Genomic DNA, 15,454 nt, shown 5'->3' with positions numbered 1-15,454 from the left:
TTTTGGGTTTAAATTGTGACATGAGCAGCATAGCAAGTCTTTTTTCTCTAACAGCCCTTCACTTATCTTATGGCCATTGTGCACACCATCCTGTCATAATGTCTATTACATTTTTTTAATTGAAATATAGTTGATTTACACAATTGTGTTAGTTTCAGATGTACAGCAAAGTGATTCATATATATATGTATATTTCAGATTATTTTCCATTATAAGTTATTACAAGATATTGAATATAATACCCTGGGCTATACAGTAAATCTATTTTGCTTATCTATTTTATGTATAGTAGTTTGTATTTATTAATCCCATACTTCTAATTTATCCTTCCCCCCTCCCTTTTCCCATTGGTAACCATAAGTTTGCTTTCTATGTCTGTGAAACTGTTTCTGTTTTTTATATAGATTGGATTGTATTATTTTTTAGATTCCACATAAGTAATATCATGTATTTGTGTTTCTCTGACTTACATCACTTAGTGTGATATTCTCTAGGTCTATCCATGTTGCTGCAAATGTCAATGTTTCATTCTTTCTTAAGGCTGAGTAATAGTCCATTGTATATATATATATATTCTTAAACCAATGTTCTGTTGGTTGGGCACTTAGGTTGTTTACATGTTTTGGCTATTGTAAAAATGCTGCTATAAACATTGGGTTGCATGTATCTTTTCAAATTAGTGTTTTCATATTTTTTGAATATATGCTCAGGAATGGGATCACTGGATTGTATTGTAGCTCTATGTTTAGTTTTTTAAGGAACAGCCATACTTTTTTCCATAGTGGGTGTAATAATTGACATTCCCACCAACAGTATAGGAAGGATCCTTTTTCTCCACACCCTCTCCAGCATTTATTATTTGAACACATTTTGATGATAGCCATTCTGACTGTGGTGAGGGGATACCTCATTGTGGTTCTGATTTACATTTCTCTAATAATTTGCAATGTTGAGAATATTTTCATGTGCCTGTTGACCATATGTATGTCTTCTATGGAGAAACATCAATTTAGGTCTTCTGCCTATTTTTTTGATTGGGTTGTATGTTTTGTTGATATTGAATTATATGAGCTCTTTGTATATTTTGGATAATAACTGCTTGTTGGTTGCATCCTTTGCAAACATTTTCTCCCATTCTATATGTTGTCTTTTCATTTTGTTCATGGTTTCCTTTGCTATGCAAAAGCTTTTAATTTTGATTAGGCCTCATTTGTTTACTTTTGCTTTTATTTCTTTTGCCTTTGGAGATTGGCCTAAGAAAATATTGCTACAATTCATGTCTGAGAATGTTTAGTCCATGTTTTCTTCTGGGAATTTTATGGTGTCTTGCCTTAAATTTAATATTTAAACCATTTGGGGTTTATTTTGTTTATGGTGTGAAGGAATGCTCTAATTTTGTTTTACATGTAGCTGTCCAGCTTTCTCTTTACCACTTGCTGAAGAGACTGTGTCCATTGTACATTCTTGCCTCCTTTGTCATAGGTGTGTGGGTTTATTTCTGGGCTCTGTATTCTACTCCTTTAATCTATATGCCTGCTTTTGTGCCAATACCATGTTTTGATTACTGTAGCTTTGTAATACAGTCTGAAGTCTGGATGGGTTATGCATCCAGCTTTGTTTTTTTTTCCTGAGGATTGTTTTGGAAATTTTGGACCTTTTGCGCGTCCACATAAATTGTAGTATTATTTGTTTTAATTCTGTGAAAAATGGCATGGGTGTTTTGATTGGGATCGTGTTAAATTTGTAGATTGCTTTGGGTAGTTTGGCCATTTTAACAATATTAATTCTTCCAGCCCAAGAGCTTAAGGTATCTTTCCATTTCTTTGAATCTTCTTCAGTTTTCTTTACCAATGTTTTATAGTTTTCAGCATATAGGTCTTTCAACTCCTTGGTTAAGTTTATTTCTAGTTTTTTTACTCTTTTTACTTTTTCTTGATTTTATACAGGATTGTTTTGTTTTACTTCCTCTTTCTGATATTTCAGTTCTTGGTGTAAAGAAATGCAATAGATTTCTGTATATTAATCTTGTATCCTGCTACCTTGCTAAATTCATTTATTAGTTCTAATAGGTTTTGTGTGGAGTCTTTAGAATTCTCTATATACAGTATAATGTCATTTGTGAAGAGTGACAGTTTTACCTCTTCCCTTCCAATTTGGATACCTTTTATTTCTTTTTCTTGTCTGCTGTGGCTAGCACTTCCAATACCACGTTGAATAGAAGTGGTGAGATTGGGCATCTTTGTCTTGTTTCTAAATTTAGCAGGAAGTCTTCAGGTTTTCAATGTTGACTATTATGTTAGCTGTGGGCTTACCATAAATCACTATTATGTTGAGATATGTTCCCTCTATACTCACTTTGGAGAAAATTTTTATCATGAATGGATGTTGAATTTTACTAAATGCTTTTTCTGTGTTTATTGAGATAATCATATGGTTTTTGTCTTTTCTTTTATTGATGTGGTTTATCACATTGATTGATTTGTATGTGGTGAACCATCCTTGTGACACTGCAATGAATCCAACTTGATCATGGTATATGAACTTTTCTATTTATTGTTGGATTTGTTTTGCTAATATTTTGTTGAGAATTTTTCAGTCTATATTCATCAAAGATATTGGCCTCTAATTTTCTTTTTTATGATATCTTTGTCTGGTTTTGATATCAGGGTGATATTGGCCTTGTAGCATGAGTTCAAAAGTGTTCATTCCTCTTCAATATTTGGAATAGTTTAAGAAGGATAGGTATAAGTTCTTTCTATGTTTGGTAGAATTCCTAAGTTGAAGCCATCTGATCCTGACCTTTTTTTTACAGGGAGTTTTTAAAATTACAGATTCTTTTTCACTTCTAGAGATTGGTCTGTTCAAATTATCTGTTTCTTGAAATTTGTCCATTTCTTCTATGTTGTCCAATTTGTTGGCATATAACTGTTCATAATATTCTCTTATGTTATTTCATATTTTGGTGGTATCAGTAGTTATTTCTCTTCTTTCATTACTTGTTTGGTTTATTGGGGTCCTATTTCTTTTCTTCTCGGTGAACTTGGCCAGATGTTTGTTGATTTTGTTTATCTTTTCAACAAAAGCAGCTCATGGTTTTACTGATCTTTTCTATTTTTTAAATCTCCATTTCACTTATTTCCTCTCTGGTCTTTATTCCTTCCTCTGCTGTTGACTTTACATTTTGATTGTTTTGTTTTTTTCCAATTCTTTTAGGTGATAAGTTGAGTTGTTTGAGATTTTTGTTGTTTCTTCAGGAAGGTCTGTATCACTATGAACTTGCCTCTTAGAACTGCTTTTTCTGCATATTTTATAGAGATGTGTTCTAATTGCCATTTGTTTTGAGGTGTTTCCTGATTTCCTCTTTGACATTATCACTGACCCATTGGTTTTTTAGTAACATGTCATTTGACCTCTATGTGTTCATTTTCTTCCCCCATCATTTCTTGTGGTTTATTTCTAGTTTCATACAATTGTGGTCAGGTAAGATACTTGAAATAATTTCTATTCGCTTAAATTTGTTGATACTTGTTTTGTGTCTTAGTATGTGGTCTATTTCATGCATGCTTAAAAAGAATGTTTATACTTTTTTTCTTTCTTTCTTTCTTTTTTTTTTGAAGTCCAACAGGTGTATTGTGTAATTTAGGATCTCTGTTGCCTTACTGACATTCTGTCTGGAGCATCTGTCCATGGATGTCAGTGGTGTGTTGAAGTCTTCTATTTTTGTGTTCCTGTCAATTTCTCCATTTATGTTTGTGAATTTTTGCTTTATATATTTATGTGTTCCTATGTTAAGTGCATATATGTTAACAAGTGTACTATTCTTTTTTGTTTTTGATCCTTTTATTATTATATAATGTGCTTCTTCATCTTTCTTTATGGACTTTGAGTATTGCTACTCCCACTGTCTTATTATTTCCATTTGCATGAAATATATTTTTTCCATCCCATCACTTTAAATCTGTGTTTTTTGCCCTGAAATGAGTCTCTTATATGCAGCATATTATTGTAGGTCCTTATTTTTTTTTATTCAATCTACCACTGTTTTCTTTTGATTGGAGCTTTTAGTCTATTTACATTTAAAGTAATTATTGATAGTTGTATACTTATTACCATTTTAAAATTTGTTTTCTAGTTAATTTTGTAGTTTTTCTTTGTTCATTGCTTCTTTTTTGTGGTTTGATAGTTTTCTTTTATATTATGTTTGAGTTCCTTTCTTTTGGGTTTTTGTAAGTCTATTGTATGATTTTTATTTGTGGTTACCTTGGTTTTCAAGTATGCTACCCCATACCTATATCTACCTGCTTTAGATTGATAGTTGTATATGTTCAAACACATGCTGAGGTCCACTTTTTTATTCCTCTCCCCCACACTTTGTGATTTTGATGTCCTATTTTACATTTTCATGTTTATCCTTTTGCTGTTGATTGTACTTATAATTGCTATTACATTTTTTTTTAAATATATGTTCTGGCTTATTTAAATGATCTTCCATTCTTTTATATATTTGCCTTTCCTATTGTGATTTTCCCTTTCCTGTAGATTTTTGCTTCTTTTCTATTTAGAGAAGACCCTTCAATAGTTCTTTTAGGTTATGTTTAGTACTGCTGTATTCTTTAATTCTTGCTTGTCTGAGAAATTCTTTATCTCTCTTTCTACTCTAAATGATAATCTATCTGGGTAGAGTATCTTAGGTTCCAGGGTATTTTTCCCTTTCAGGACTTTGAATATATCATGCCACTCCCTTCTGGCCTGCAATATTTCTTCAGAGGAATCAGCTGATAGCTTTATGGGGGTTCCATTGTAACTGACTCTTTGCTTTTCTCCCACTGCCATTAGTAACCTCTGTTTAACTTTTGCCATTTTAATTATGATGTGTCTTGGTGTGGGTTTGTTTGGGTTCATCTTGTTTGGGAACACCCCAACCCCATGCTTCCTCTATGAAGATATCTGCTTCCTTCCTTAGGAAGTTTTCAGCATAATTTCTTCAAATATATATATTTGTTTTTTAGAGTTCACATTGTGTTAAAAAACATTTTTTAACATCTCTATTGGAGTATAATTGATTTACAATGGTGTGTTAGTTTCTGCTTTATAAAAAAGTGAATTTGCTATACATATACATATATTCCCATATCTCCTCCCTCTTGTATCTCCCTCCCACCTTCCCTATCCCACATCTCTAGATGGAAACAAAGCACCAAGCTGATCTCCCTGTGCTATGCGGCTGCCTCACAGTAGCTATCTTTTTTATATTTGGTAGTGTATATATGTCCATTCCACTCTCTCACTTCATCCCAGCTTACTCTTCCTCTTCCCCATGTCCTCAAGTCCATTCTCTACGTCTGTGTCTTTATTCCTGTCCTGCCCCTAGGTTCTTCAGAATTTTTTTTTTTTCTTTTAGACTCCATATATATGTGTTAGCGTATGGTATTTGTTTTTCTCTTTCTGACTTACTTCACTCTGTATGACAGACTCTAGGTCCATCCACCTCACTACAAATTACTCAATTTCATTACTTTTTATGGCTGAGTACTGTTCCATTGTATATATGTACCACATCTTCTTTATCCATTCATCTGTCTAAGGACACTTAGGTTGCTTCCATATCCTGGCTATTGTATATAGAGCTGCAGTGAACATTGTGGTACATGACAATTTTTTTTCTTTTTTTAACATTGACACAATATTTTATTTTTTTGAACATGACACTTTTTGAATTATGGTTTTCTCAGGGTATATGCCCAGTAGTGGGATTGCTGAGTCGTGTGGTAGTTCTATTTATAGATTATAAGGAATCTCCATACTGTTCTCCAGAGTGGCTGTATCAATTTACACTCCCACCAACAGTGCAAGAGGGTTCCCTTTTCTCCACACCCTCTCCAGCATTTATTGCTTGTAGATTTTTTAATGATGACCATTCTGACTGGTATGAGGTGACACCTCATTGTAGTTTTGATTTGCATTTCTCCAATGATTAGTGATGTTGAGCCTTCTTTCATATGTTTGTTGGCAATCTCTTTGGAGAAATGTCTATTTAGGCCTTCTGCCCTTTTTTGGATTGACTTGTTTGTTTTTTTTTGATATTGAGCTGCATGATCTACTTGTAAATTTTGGAGATTAATGCTTTGTCAGTTGTTTCATTTGCAAACATTTTCTCCCATTCTGAGGGTTGTCTTTTCATTTTATTTATGGTTTCCTTTGTGTGGAAAAGATTTTAAGTTTCATTATGTCCCATTTGTTTATTTTTGTTTTTATTTCCATTTCTCTAGGAGTTGAATCAAAAACGATCTTGCGGTGGTTAATGTCATAGAGTGCTCTGCTTATGTTTTCCTCTAAGAGTTTTATAGTGTCTGGCATTACGTTTAGGTCTTTAATCCATTTTGAGTTTATTTTTGTGTATGGTGTTAGGAAGTGTTCTAATTTCATTCTTTTACATGTAGCTGTCCAGTTTTCCAAGCACCACTTACTGAAGAGGCTGTCATTTCTCCATTAGATATTCTTGCCTCCTTTATGAAAGATAAGGTGACCACATGTGCATGGGTTTATCTCTGGGCTTTCTATCCTGTTCCATTGATCTATATTTCTTTTTTTGTGCCAGTACCATACTGTCTTGATTACTGTAGATTTGTAGTAGAGTCTGAAGTCAGGGAGCCTGATCCCTCCAACTCCGTTTTTCTTTCTCAAGATTGCTTTGGCTATTCGGGTTCTTTTGTGATTCCATACACATTGTGAAATATTTTTTTCTAGTTCTCTGAAAAATGCCAGTGGTAGTTTGATAGGGATTGAGTTCAATCTGTAGATTGCTTTGGTTAGTAGAGTCATTTTCACAATGTTGATCCTTCCAATCCAGGAACATGGTATATCTCTCCATCTATTTGTATCATCTTTAATTTCTTTCATCAGTGTCTCATAATTTTCTGCATACAGTTCTTTTGACTCCTTAGGTAGGTTTATTCCTAGGTATTTTATTCTTTTTGTGGCAGTGGTAAATGGTAGTGTTTCCTTAATTTCTTTTTCAGATTTTTCATCATTAGTATATAGGAATGCAAGAGATTTCTGTGCATGAACTTTGTATCTTGCTACTTTACCAAATTCATGGATTAGCTCCAGCAGTTTTCTGGTAACATCTTTAGGATGGATTCTCTAACTATAGTATCATGTCATCTGCATACAGTGACACTTTTACTTCTTTTCCAACTTGAATTCCTTTTATTTCTTGTTCTTCTCTGACTGCTGTGGCTAAAACTTCCAAAACTATGTTGAATAATAGCGGTGAGAGTGGGCAACCTTGTCTTGTTCCTGATCCTTGTGGAAAAGTTTTCAGTTTTTTACCATTGAGAATGATGCTGGCTGTGGGTTTGTTTTATATTTCCTTTATTATGTTGAGGTAAGTTCCCTCTATGCCTACTTTCTGGAGGGTTTTTATCATAAATGGGTGTTGAATTTTGTTGATAGCTTTTTCTGCATCTATTGAGATGATTATGTGTATTTTCTCCTTCAGTTTCTTCATATGGTGTATCACATTGATAGATTTGTGTATATTGAAGAATCCTTGCATTCCTGGGATAAACCCCACTTGATCATGGTGTATGATCCTTTTAATGTGCTGTTGGATTCTGTTGGTTAGTATTTTGTTGAGGATTTTTACATCTAAGTTCATCAGTGATATTGGCCTGTAGTTTTCTGTTATTCTGACAATTTTGTCTGATTTTGGTATCAGGGTGATGGTGACCTTGTAGAATGAGTGTGGGAGTTTTCCTCCCTCTGCTATAATTTGGAAGAGTTTGAGAAGGATAGGTGTTAGCTCTTCTCTAAAAGTTTGATAGAATTCTCCTGTGGGGCCGTCTAGTCCTGGGCTTTTGTTAGTTGGAAGATTTTTCATCACAGTTTCAATTTCAGTGCTGTGATTGATCTGTTTATATTTTCTATTTCTTCCTGGTTCAGTTTCAGAAGGTTGTGCATTTATAAGAATTTGTCCATTTCTTCCGGGTTGTCCATTTTATTGACCTATAGTTGCTTGTAGTAATCTCTCATGATCCTTTGTATTTCTGCAGGGTCAGTTGTTACTTCTCCTTTTTCATTTCTAATTCTATTGATTTGAGTCTTCTCCCTTTTTTTCTTGATGAGTCTGGCTAATGGTTTATCAATTTTTGTTTATCTTCTCTCAGAACCAGCTTTTAGTTTTATTGATCTTTGTTATCATTTCTTTTTCAGTTATTTCTGAACAGACCTTTATGATTTCTTTCCTTCTGCTAACTTTGGGGTTTTTTTGTTCTTCTTTCTCTAATTGCTTTAGGTGTAAGGTCAGGTTGTTTATTTGAGATGTTTCTTGTTTCTTGAGGTAGGATTGTATTGCTTTAAACTTCCCTCTTAGAAGTGCTTTTGCTGCATCCCATACGTTTTGGTCGTTGTGTTTTCATTGTCACTTGTTTCTAGGTATTTTTGATTTCCTCTTTGCTTTCTTCAGTGATCTCTTGGTTATTTAGTAGTATACTGTTTAGCTTCCATGTGTTTGTATTTTTTACTGTTTTTTTTTTTTCCTGTAATTGATATGTAGTCTCATAGCATTGTGGTCAGAAAAGACATTTGATATGATTTCAATTTTCTTAGCTTTACCAAGGCTTGATTGTGACCCAAGATATGATCTATCCTGGAGAATGTTCCATGAGAACTTGAGGAGAATGTGTATTGTGTTGCTTTTGGATGGAATGTCTTATAAATATCAATTAAGTCCATCTTTCTTAATGTATCATTTAAAACTTGTTTTTCCTTATTTATTTTCATTTTGTATGATCTGTCCATTGGTGAAAGTGAGGTGTTAAAGTCCCCTACTATTATTGTGTTACTGTTGATTTCCCCTTTTGTGGCTGTTAGTATTTGCCTTAAGTACTGAGGTGTTCCTATGTTAGGTGCATAAATATTTACAGTTGTTATATCTTCTTCTTGGATTGATCCCTTGATCATTGTGTATTGTCCTTCTTTGTCTCTTGTAATAGACTTTATTTTAAAGTCTATTTTGTCTGATTTGAGAATTGCTATACCAGCTTTCTTTTGATTTCAATTTGCATGGAATATCTTTTTCCATCCCCTCAGTTTCAGTCTCTATGTGTCCCTGAGTTGGGTCTCTTGCAGACAGCATATATATGGGTCTTGGTTTTGTATCCATTCAGCAAGTCTGTGTCTTTTGCTTGGAGCATTTAATCCATTTACATTTAAGGTAATTATCAATATGTATGTTCCTTTTATCATTTTCTTCAATTTGGGGGGTTTGTTACAGTAAGTCTTTTCCTTCTCTTGTGTTTCCTGCCTAGAGAAGTCCCTTTAGCATTTGTTGTAAAGCTGGCTTGGTGGTGCTGAATTCTCTTAGCTTTTGCTTGTCTGTAAAGGTTTTAATTTCTCCGTTGAATCTGAATAAGATCCTTGATGGGTAGAGTCATCTTGGTTGTAGGTTTTTCCCTTTCATCACTTTAAACGTGTCTTACCATGCCCTTCTGGCTTGCAGAGTTTCTGTTGTGATATTAGCTGTTAACCTTATGGTGATTCTCTTTTATGGTATTTGTTGCTTTTCCCATGCTGCTTTTCATATTTTTTCTTTGTATTTAATTTTTGATACCTTAATTAATATGTGTCTTTTTATGTTTCTCCTTTGATTTATCCTGTATGGGACTCTCTGTTCTTCCTGGACTTCACTATTTCCTTTCACTTATTGGGTAAGTTTTCAATTATAATCTCCTGAAATATTTTCTCAGTCCCTTTCTTTTTCTTTAGTTCTTCTGGGACCCCTATAATTCGAATGTTGGTACATTTAATATTTTCCCAGAGGTCTCCTAGACTGGTCTCCATTGTTTTCATTCTCTTTCTATTTATTCTGCTCTGTGTTAATTATTTCCACTATTTTATCTTATAGGTCACTTATCCGTTCTTCTACTTCAGTTATTCTGCTATTGATTCCTTCTAGAGAAGTTTAAATTTCATTTATTGCATTATTCATCAATGTTTGTTTGCTCTTTAGTTCTTCAACTCCTTTTTTTAAAAAAATTATTTATTTATTTATTTATTTTTGGCTGTGTTGGGTCTTTGTTTCTGTGCGAGGGCTTTCTCTAGTTGTGGCAAGCGGGGGCCACTCTTCATCGCTGTGCACGGGCCTCTCACTGTCGTGGTCTCTCTTGTTGCGGAGCACAGGCTCCCGACGCGCAGCCTCAGTAATTGTGGCTCACGGGCCCAGTTGCTCCGCGGCATGTGGGATCTTCCCAGACCAGGGTTCGAACCCGTGTCCCCTGCATTGGCAGGTGGATTCTCAACCACTGCGCCACCAGGGAAGCCCTCTTCAACTCCTTTTTAAACGTTTCTTGTATTTTCTCCATTCTGTTTCCAAGATTTTGGATCATCTGTACTATCATTACCCTGAATTCTTTTTCAAGTAGACTGCCTCTTTCCTCTTCATTTGTTTAGTCTGGTGGAGTTTTACCTCCCTCCTTCGTCTGCTTTATATTTCTCTGTCTTCTCATTTTGCTGAGCTTATTCTTTTTGGGGTCTCCTTTTCACAGGCTGCAGGTTCATAGTTCCTTTTTTTTGGGGGTCTGCCCCCAGTGGGTAAGGTTCATTCAGTGTTGTGTCTAGGCTTCCTGGTGGAGAGGATGGGTGCCTGTGTTCTGGTGGATGAGGCTGGATCTTGTCATTCTGGTGGGCAGGACTGCATCCGGTGGTGTGTTTTTTGGTGTCTGTGAACTTATTATGATTTTAGGCAGCCTCTTTGCTAATGGGTGGGGTTGTGTTCCTGTCTTGCTAGTTGTTTGGCATAGGGTGTCCAGCACTGTAGTTTGCTGCTCGTTGAGTGTAGCTGGTCTTAGCATTGAGATGGAGAGCTCTGGGAGAGCTTTTGCCATTTGATATTACATGGCGCTGGGAGGTCTCTGGTGGACCAATGTCCTAAACTCGGCTCTCACACTTCAGAGGCTCAGGCCTGACACTGGCCCAAGCACCCAAGACTCTGTCAGCCACATGGCTCAGAAAAAAAAGGAGAATAATAAAAGAAAGAAAGAATGAAAAAAGTAAAATAAAGTAAAATAATTAAAATAAATAATGAAAAAAAATTATTAAAAGTAATTAAAAAAATAATGGAAGAAAGAAAGAAGAGAGTCAGCAAATCTAAAAACAAATCCATCAATGATAACAAGCACTAAAAACTATACAACAACAACAACAAAGACTGACCAAACCCTAGGACAAATGGTAAATGCAAAGCTATACCAACAAAATCTCATAAAGAAGCCTACACATACACACTCACAAAAAGAGAAAAAGGAAAAAATATATATATATTAAAAAAAGGAAGAGAAAAACCAAATCAATAAACAAGTCTATCAATGATAATAAGCTCTAAATACTAAACTAAAGTAAACATAATACCAGAAATAAATTAGATGCAGAAAGTTAACCCCAAGTCTACAGTTGCTCCCAAAGTCCACTGCCTCAATTTTGGGATGATCCATTGTCTATTCAGGTATTTCACAGATGCAAGCTACACCAAGTTGATTGTGGAGATTTAATATGCTGCTTCTGAGGCTGCTGGGAGAAATTTCTCTTTCTCTTCTTTTTTCGCACAGTTTCTGGGGTTCAGCTTTGGATTTGGCCCTGCCTCTGTGTGTAGGTTGCTTGAGGGTGCCTCTTCCCCACCCAGAGAGGACGGGGTTAAAGTAGCAGCTGATTAGGGGGCTCTGGCTTTCTCAGGCATGGGGGAGGAAAGGGTATAGAATGTGGGGCAATCCTACAGCGGCAGAGGCTGGCATGACCTTGTAACAGCTTGAGACGTGCTGTATGTTCTTCTGGGAAATTGTCCCTGGATCACAGGACCTTGGCAGTGGTGGGCTGTACACACTCCCGGAAGGGGAGTTGTGGATAGTGACCTGTGCTTGCACACAGACTTCTTGGTGTCTGCAGCAGCAGCCTTAGCATTTCATGCCCATCTCTGGTGTCCACACTGATAGTCATGGCTCACGCCTGTCTCTGGTGCTCCTTTAGGCTGTGCCCTGAATCCCCTCTCCTCGCACACCTCGAATCAATGGTCTCTGGCCTCTTAGGCAGTTCCAGACTTTTTCCTGGACTACCTCTCGGCTAGCTATGGCACACTAACCCCCTTCAGGCTGTGTTCACAGAGCCAACCCCAGTCCTCTCTCTGGGATCTGACCTCCGAAGCCCGAGCCTCAGCTCCCAACCCCCACCCCTCCCAGTGGGTGAGGAGACAAGCCTCTCCAGCTGGTGAGTGCTGGTCAGCACCAATCATCTCTGCGGGAATCTCTCCACTTTTCCGTCTGCACTCCTGTTGCCCTGCTCTCCTGTTGCCCTGCTCTCCTCCGTGGCTCCAAAGCTTCTCCCCTGCCCACCTCCTATCTCCACCAGTGAAGGGGTTTCCTAGTGTGTGGAAACTTTTCCTCCTTTACAGCTCCCTCCCAGAGGTTCAGGTCCCATCCCTATTCTTCTGTCTCTGTTTTTTCTTTTTTCTTTTGCCCTACACAGGTACATGGGGAGTTTCTTGCCTTTTGGGAAGTCTTAGGTCTTCAGCCAGCATTCAGTAGGTGTTCTGTAGGAGTTGTTCCACATGTAGATGTATTTCTGATGTATTTGTGGGGAGGAAGGTGACCTCCACGTCTTACTCCTCTGCCATCTTGAAGGTCCCCTTTAAATGCATTTTTGATCCCCTTCTCTCTCTCTTCTCCTTCTGGAACACGCAATATGCATAATTCAGCACTCTTATATTAGTCAATAGATCTCATATGTTGCTTTTTTTAAAAATTTGTCTTTGTGTCTGCTGGTCTGATTGGGTGATTTCCATTATTCTATCTTCCAGAATACTTATTCATTCTTCTGTGCTATTTAGTCTGTTATTCTAGATTGGTTTTTATCTTGCCAATTGAGTTGTCTAATTTTTATTGGTTCCTCTTTATAGTTTCAAGTTCCTTGTTGCCGTGATGTGCATTTCTATCAATAATCTTTTTAAACTCCTTTAGCATTTTATTACTACCTTTCTGAACTTGTGATCTAGTAGACTGGTGAGGTCCATTTCATTATGTGTTCTTTCAGGGGATTTCTTTTATTTATTTATTTATTTATTTTTACTTGGAATTAGTTCCTCTTCTTTTTCACTTTACTTAACTCTATCTGTCTCTATTAATTTATGAGAAACAGTTATCTACTCTGATCTTAAAGGGATGTTTTTATGCAGGAGCAAAAATAGTCTAATATTTTTGGTGTGAGGGCTGTTTTTGGTATGGATGCAGCCATATTTTCTCTCAAAGTGTGCTGGCCATTATTCCCTTGATAGAGTGTTTTATTGGTGTTGTGGTGTCCAGAGCTTGCACTGGATATGGGATGGGGTGTCCTGTTTGTTCTATGGCTCACACAGCCCTGTTGGGGGTGGGGTCTGCTCCCCACTCATTGGAGTAGAAGCCGTGGGGCTTGTGTTCAATAAGGCTCTGTTGGCCTTAAGTGCATGCTCTGTCCCAAAGGAAGTAAGCATTGAAGCTAGTGAGGCTTGCATAGTCACAGCAAACCCATGCGTTGCCAGTGCAGGCATCCACAATTCTGCCCAGAAGTAGCCCAAGGTCACTTCCTGTTTTTAATTTTTCCCTCAGATCTAGTATTAGGCTGGTGCTGGGCGCCAGGACACTGTGGTTGCAGGAATCAGGGTGGTCATGCTGCTTCCTTGGACCTGGACTGCCTTTGTGGTAGGCCTCTCCCAGGACCTGTCTGCCCCAGATCCTGATCTAAGCTGCAGTGTGGGGTAGGCAGAACATGAGTGCTTATACCAGGAACCAAACCACTGCATACTCCTGTCCAAGGGCCGTCCTCTCTAGATGTGTTCTTCTGTGGTGCTATACTAAGTGTGCGCCAACAAAATCCACCACTGCTGGACACGCTCCCACCATGTGAGAATTGATAATGTGCTCTGATGGTGAACCCATACCTGATGTGCACATGCTGGCAATGAGCTCCAAGGTTTGGCTCAGAACACACCCCAGGCCCTCCAGGCTGTCTCTGCACAGCTAGACCAAGTCCTCTTCCAGGGCCCGTCTGCCCAAGATTCAGTGCCTAGGTGCTGCACATACTAATAGCCCTGTCCAGTGCATATTTCAGGCTGCAAAGTGCAGCGAGATGGCAACCATCAGAGCCAGTCTAGCAAGCCAGCATTTGTGCACTCCTTGCGAGCAGAGTGCAGGCCCCTCCAGCCCCTCTATCTGTCCAGTGGACATCCCAGCAGGCAAAGGGCCTCTCCAGGGCAAGGTCCTGCCCATGTCTACCTTCCCTCCTTCACAGATCCCTCCCAGGGGCTCTAGTCCAATCCTGATGTCTTTTTTCTCCCATCCTACCTGGTTTTGCACTTTTTGCTGTATAAGAGGTCTTATGCCCATCTCCAGTTGGTTTTCTGGGAGAATTCTTCTATATGTAGATGTATTTTTAATGCATTGTTGGGGGAGGCAAACTCCACATCCTCCTACTCTGCCATCTTGATCCTCTCATCATGTCTCTTTCTATAGATGCACAAAATCTATGTTTACTAGACTGTATTGGAGATTAAAACAATAATGTCTAGAGCAGGTAGTATGTATCATTTCTTCTAGGACACTGAATTTTTTAAAATAATATTATGTTTCTATTTTCTGTGTCAGATGAGGTAAATGTTACCTAGATGTTGACTTCTTATCAGGAAATCCAGCCTAATACTGCCATTAAGCAATGTGAAAAACATTTGTGTTTTTCAAACAGACATTCCTTGTTTCCCAAAGATATTTTCTCCTAAAAGCATGCAAATAGAAAAGAGTCTTTCTATATTCAGGTCCAACTTCATACTCACCTCCAGCATATTGCACTTCATGGACAATTAAACATTCTGTTTTTTAAGTTAATACTGTGGATAATTATTTTGCATTGCTAATACTTAACTTGCTAATTTCAACCTTCCAGGCTGATATTTTAAATCATAGTCTGGCCTTATCCCATTCCTCTAACCATATCTCTGCTCTCCACAAACCTAAGCTCTCCACAAACCTAAACTCTCCACGTACTGAGACAGTTCTCTCCCAGACCACTCTGTGTGCCAGGTGTGTTCTTGCTTCTAGATCTTTGCCCAAGCCTGGTCTGCTTATTTCCTTCAACAAGTTGTCCTTCCAGGTATAGCTAAATTCCCACCTTTACAAGAAAACCTTTCCTGATCACTGCAACCTCTATAAATCTTTAACCTCTGAATTCCAGAAACTCTAAAATTTGTTTTTATGGATATGTTCAACATCCCCTAATAGCTTGTAAGTTCCCTTAAGCCACATTGATACTTGTCTTGTGTACATGTCAAATATTACTGGTTCCACATGCTATCTAGCACACCCTAACTTCCAGAAGAGTCCAGAAACAAGTATGGATACAAAGTTGAGGCAAAACAAGGAGAAGGGTGAGGGGCATC

General features: G+C 37.4%; 1 protein-coding gene across 1 annotated transcript in view; it reads right to left on the bottom strand.

Annotated features, from left to right (window-relative positions):
- RIT2 (Ras like without CAAX 2) overlaps positions 1-15,454 on the bottom strand; it is a 542,835-nt gene that overhangs the window by 463,318 nt on the left and 64,063 nt on the right. Inside the window, 1 exon segment of the mRNA XM_057526195.1 lies at positions 9,483-9,495. Coding sequence (XP_057382178.1) covers positions 9,483-9,495 — 13 coding nt within the window.

The sequence above is a fragment of the Balaenoptera acutorostrata genome, chromosome 13, assembly GCF_949987535.1.
Source record: "Balaenoptera acutorostrata chromosome 13, mBalAcu1.1, whole genome shotgun sequence".
Taxonomy (NCBI): domain Eukaryota; kingdom Metazoa; phylum Chordata; class Mammalia; order Artiodactyla; family Balaenopteridae; genus Balaenoptera; species Balaenoptera acutorostrata.
This window is presented reverse-complemented; position numbering and strand designations above follow the sequence as displayed.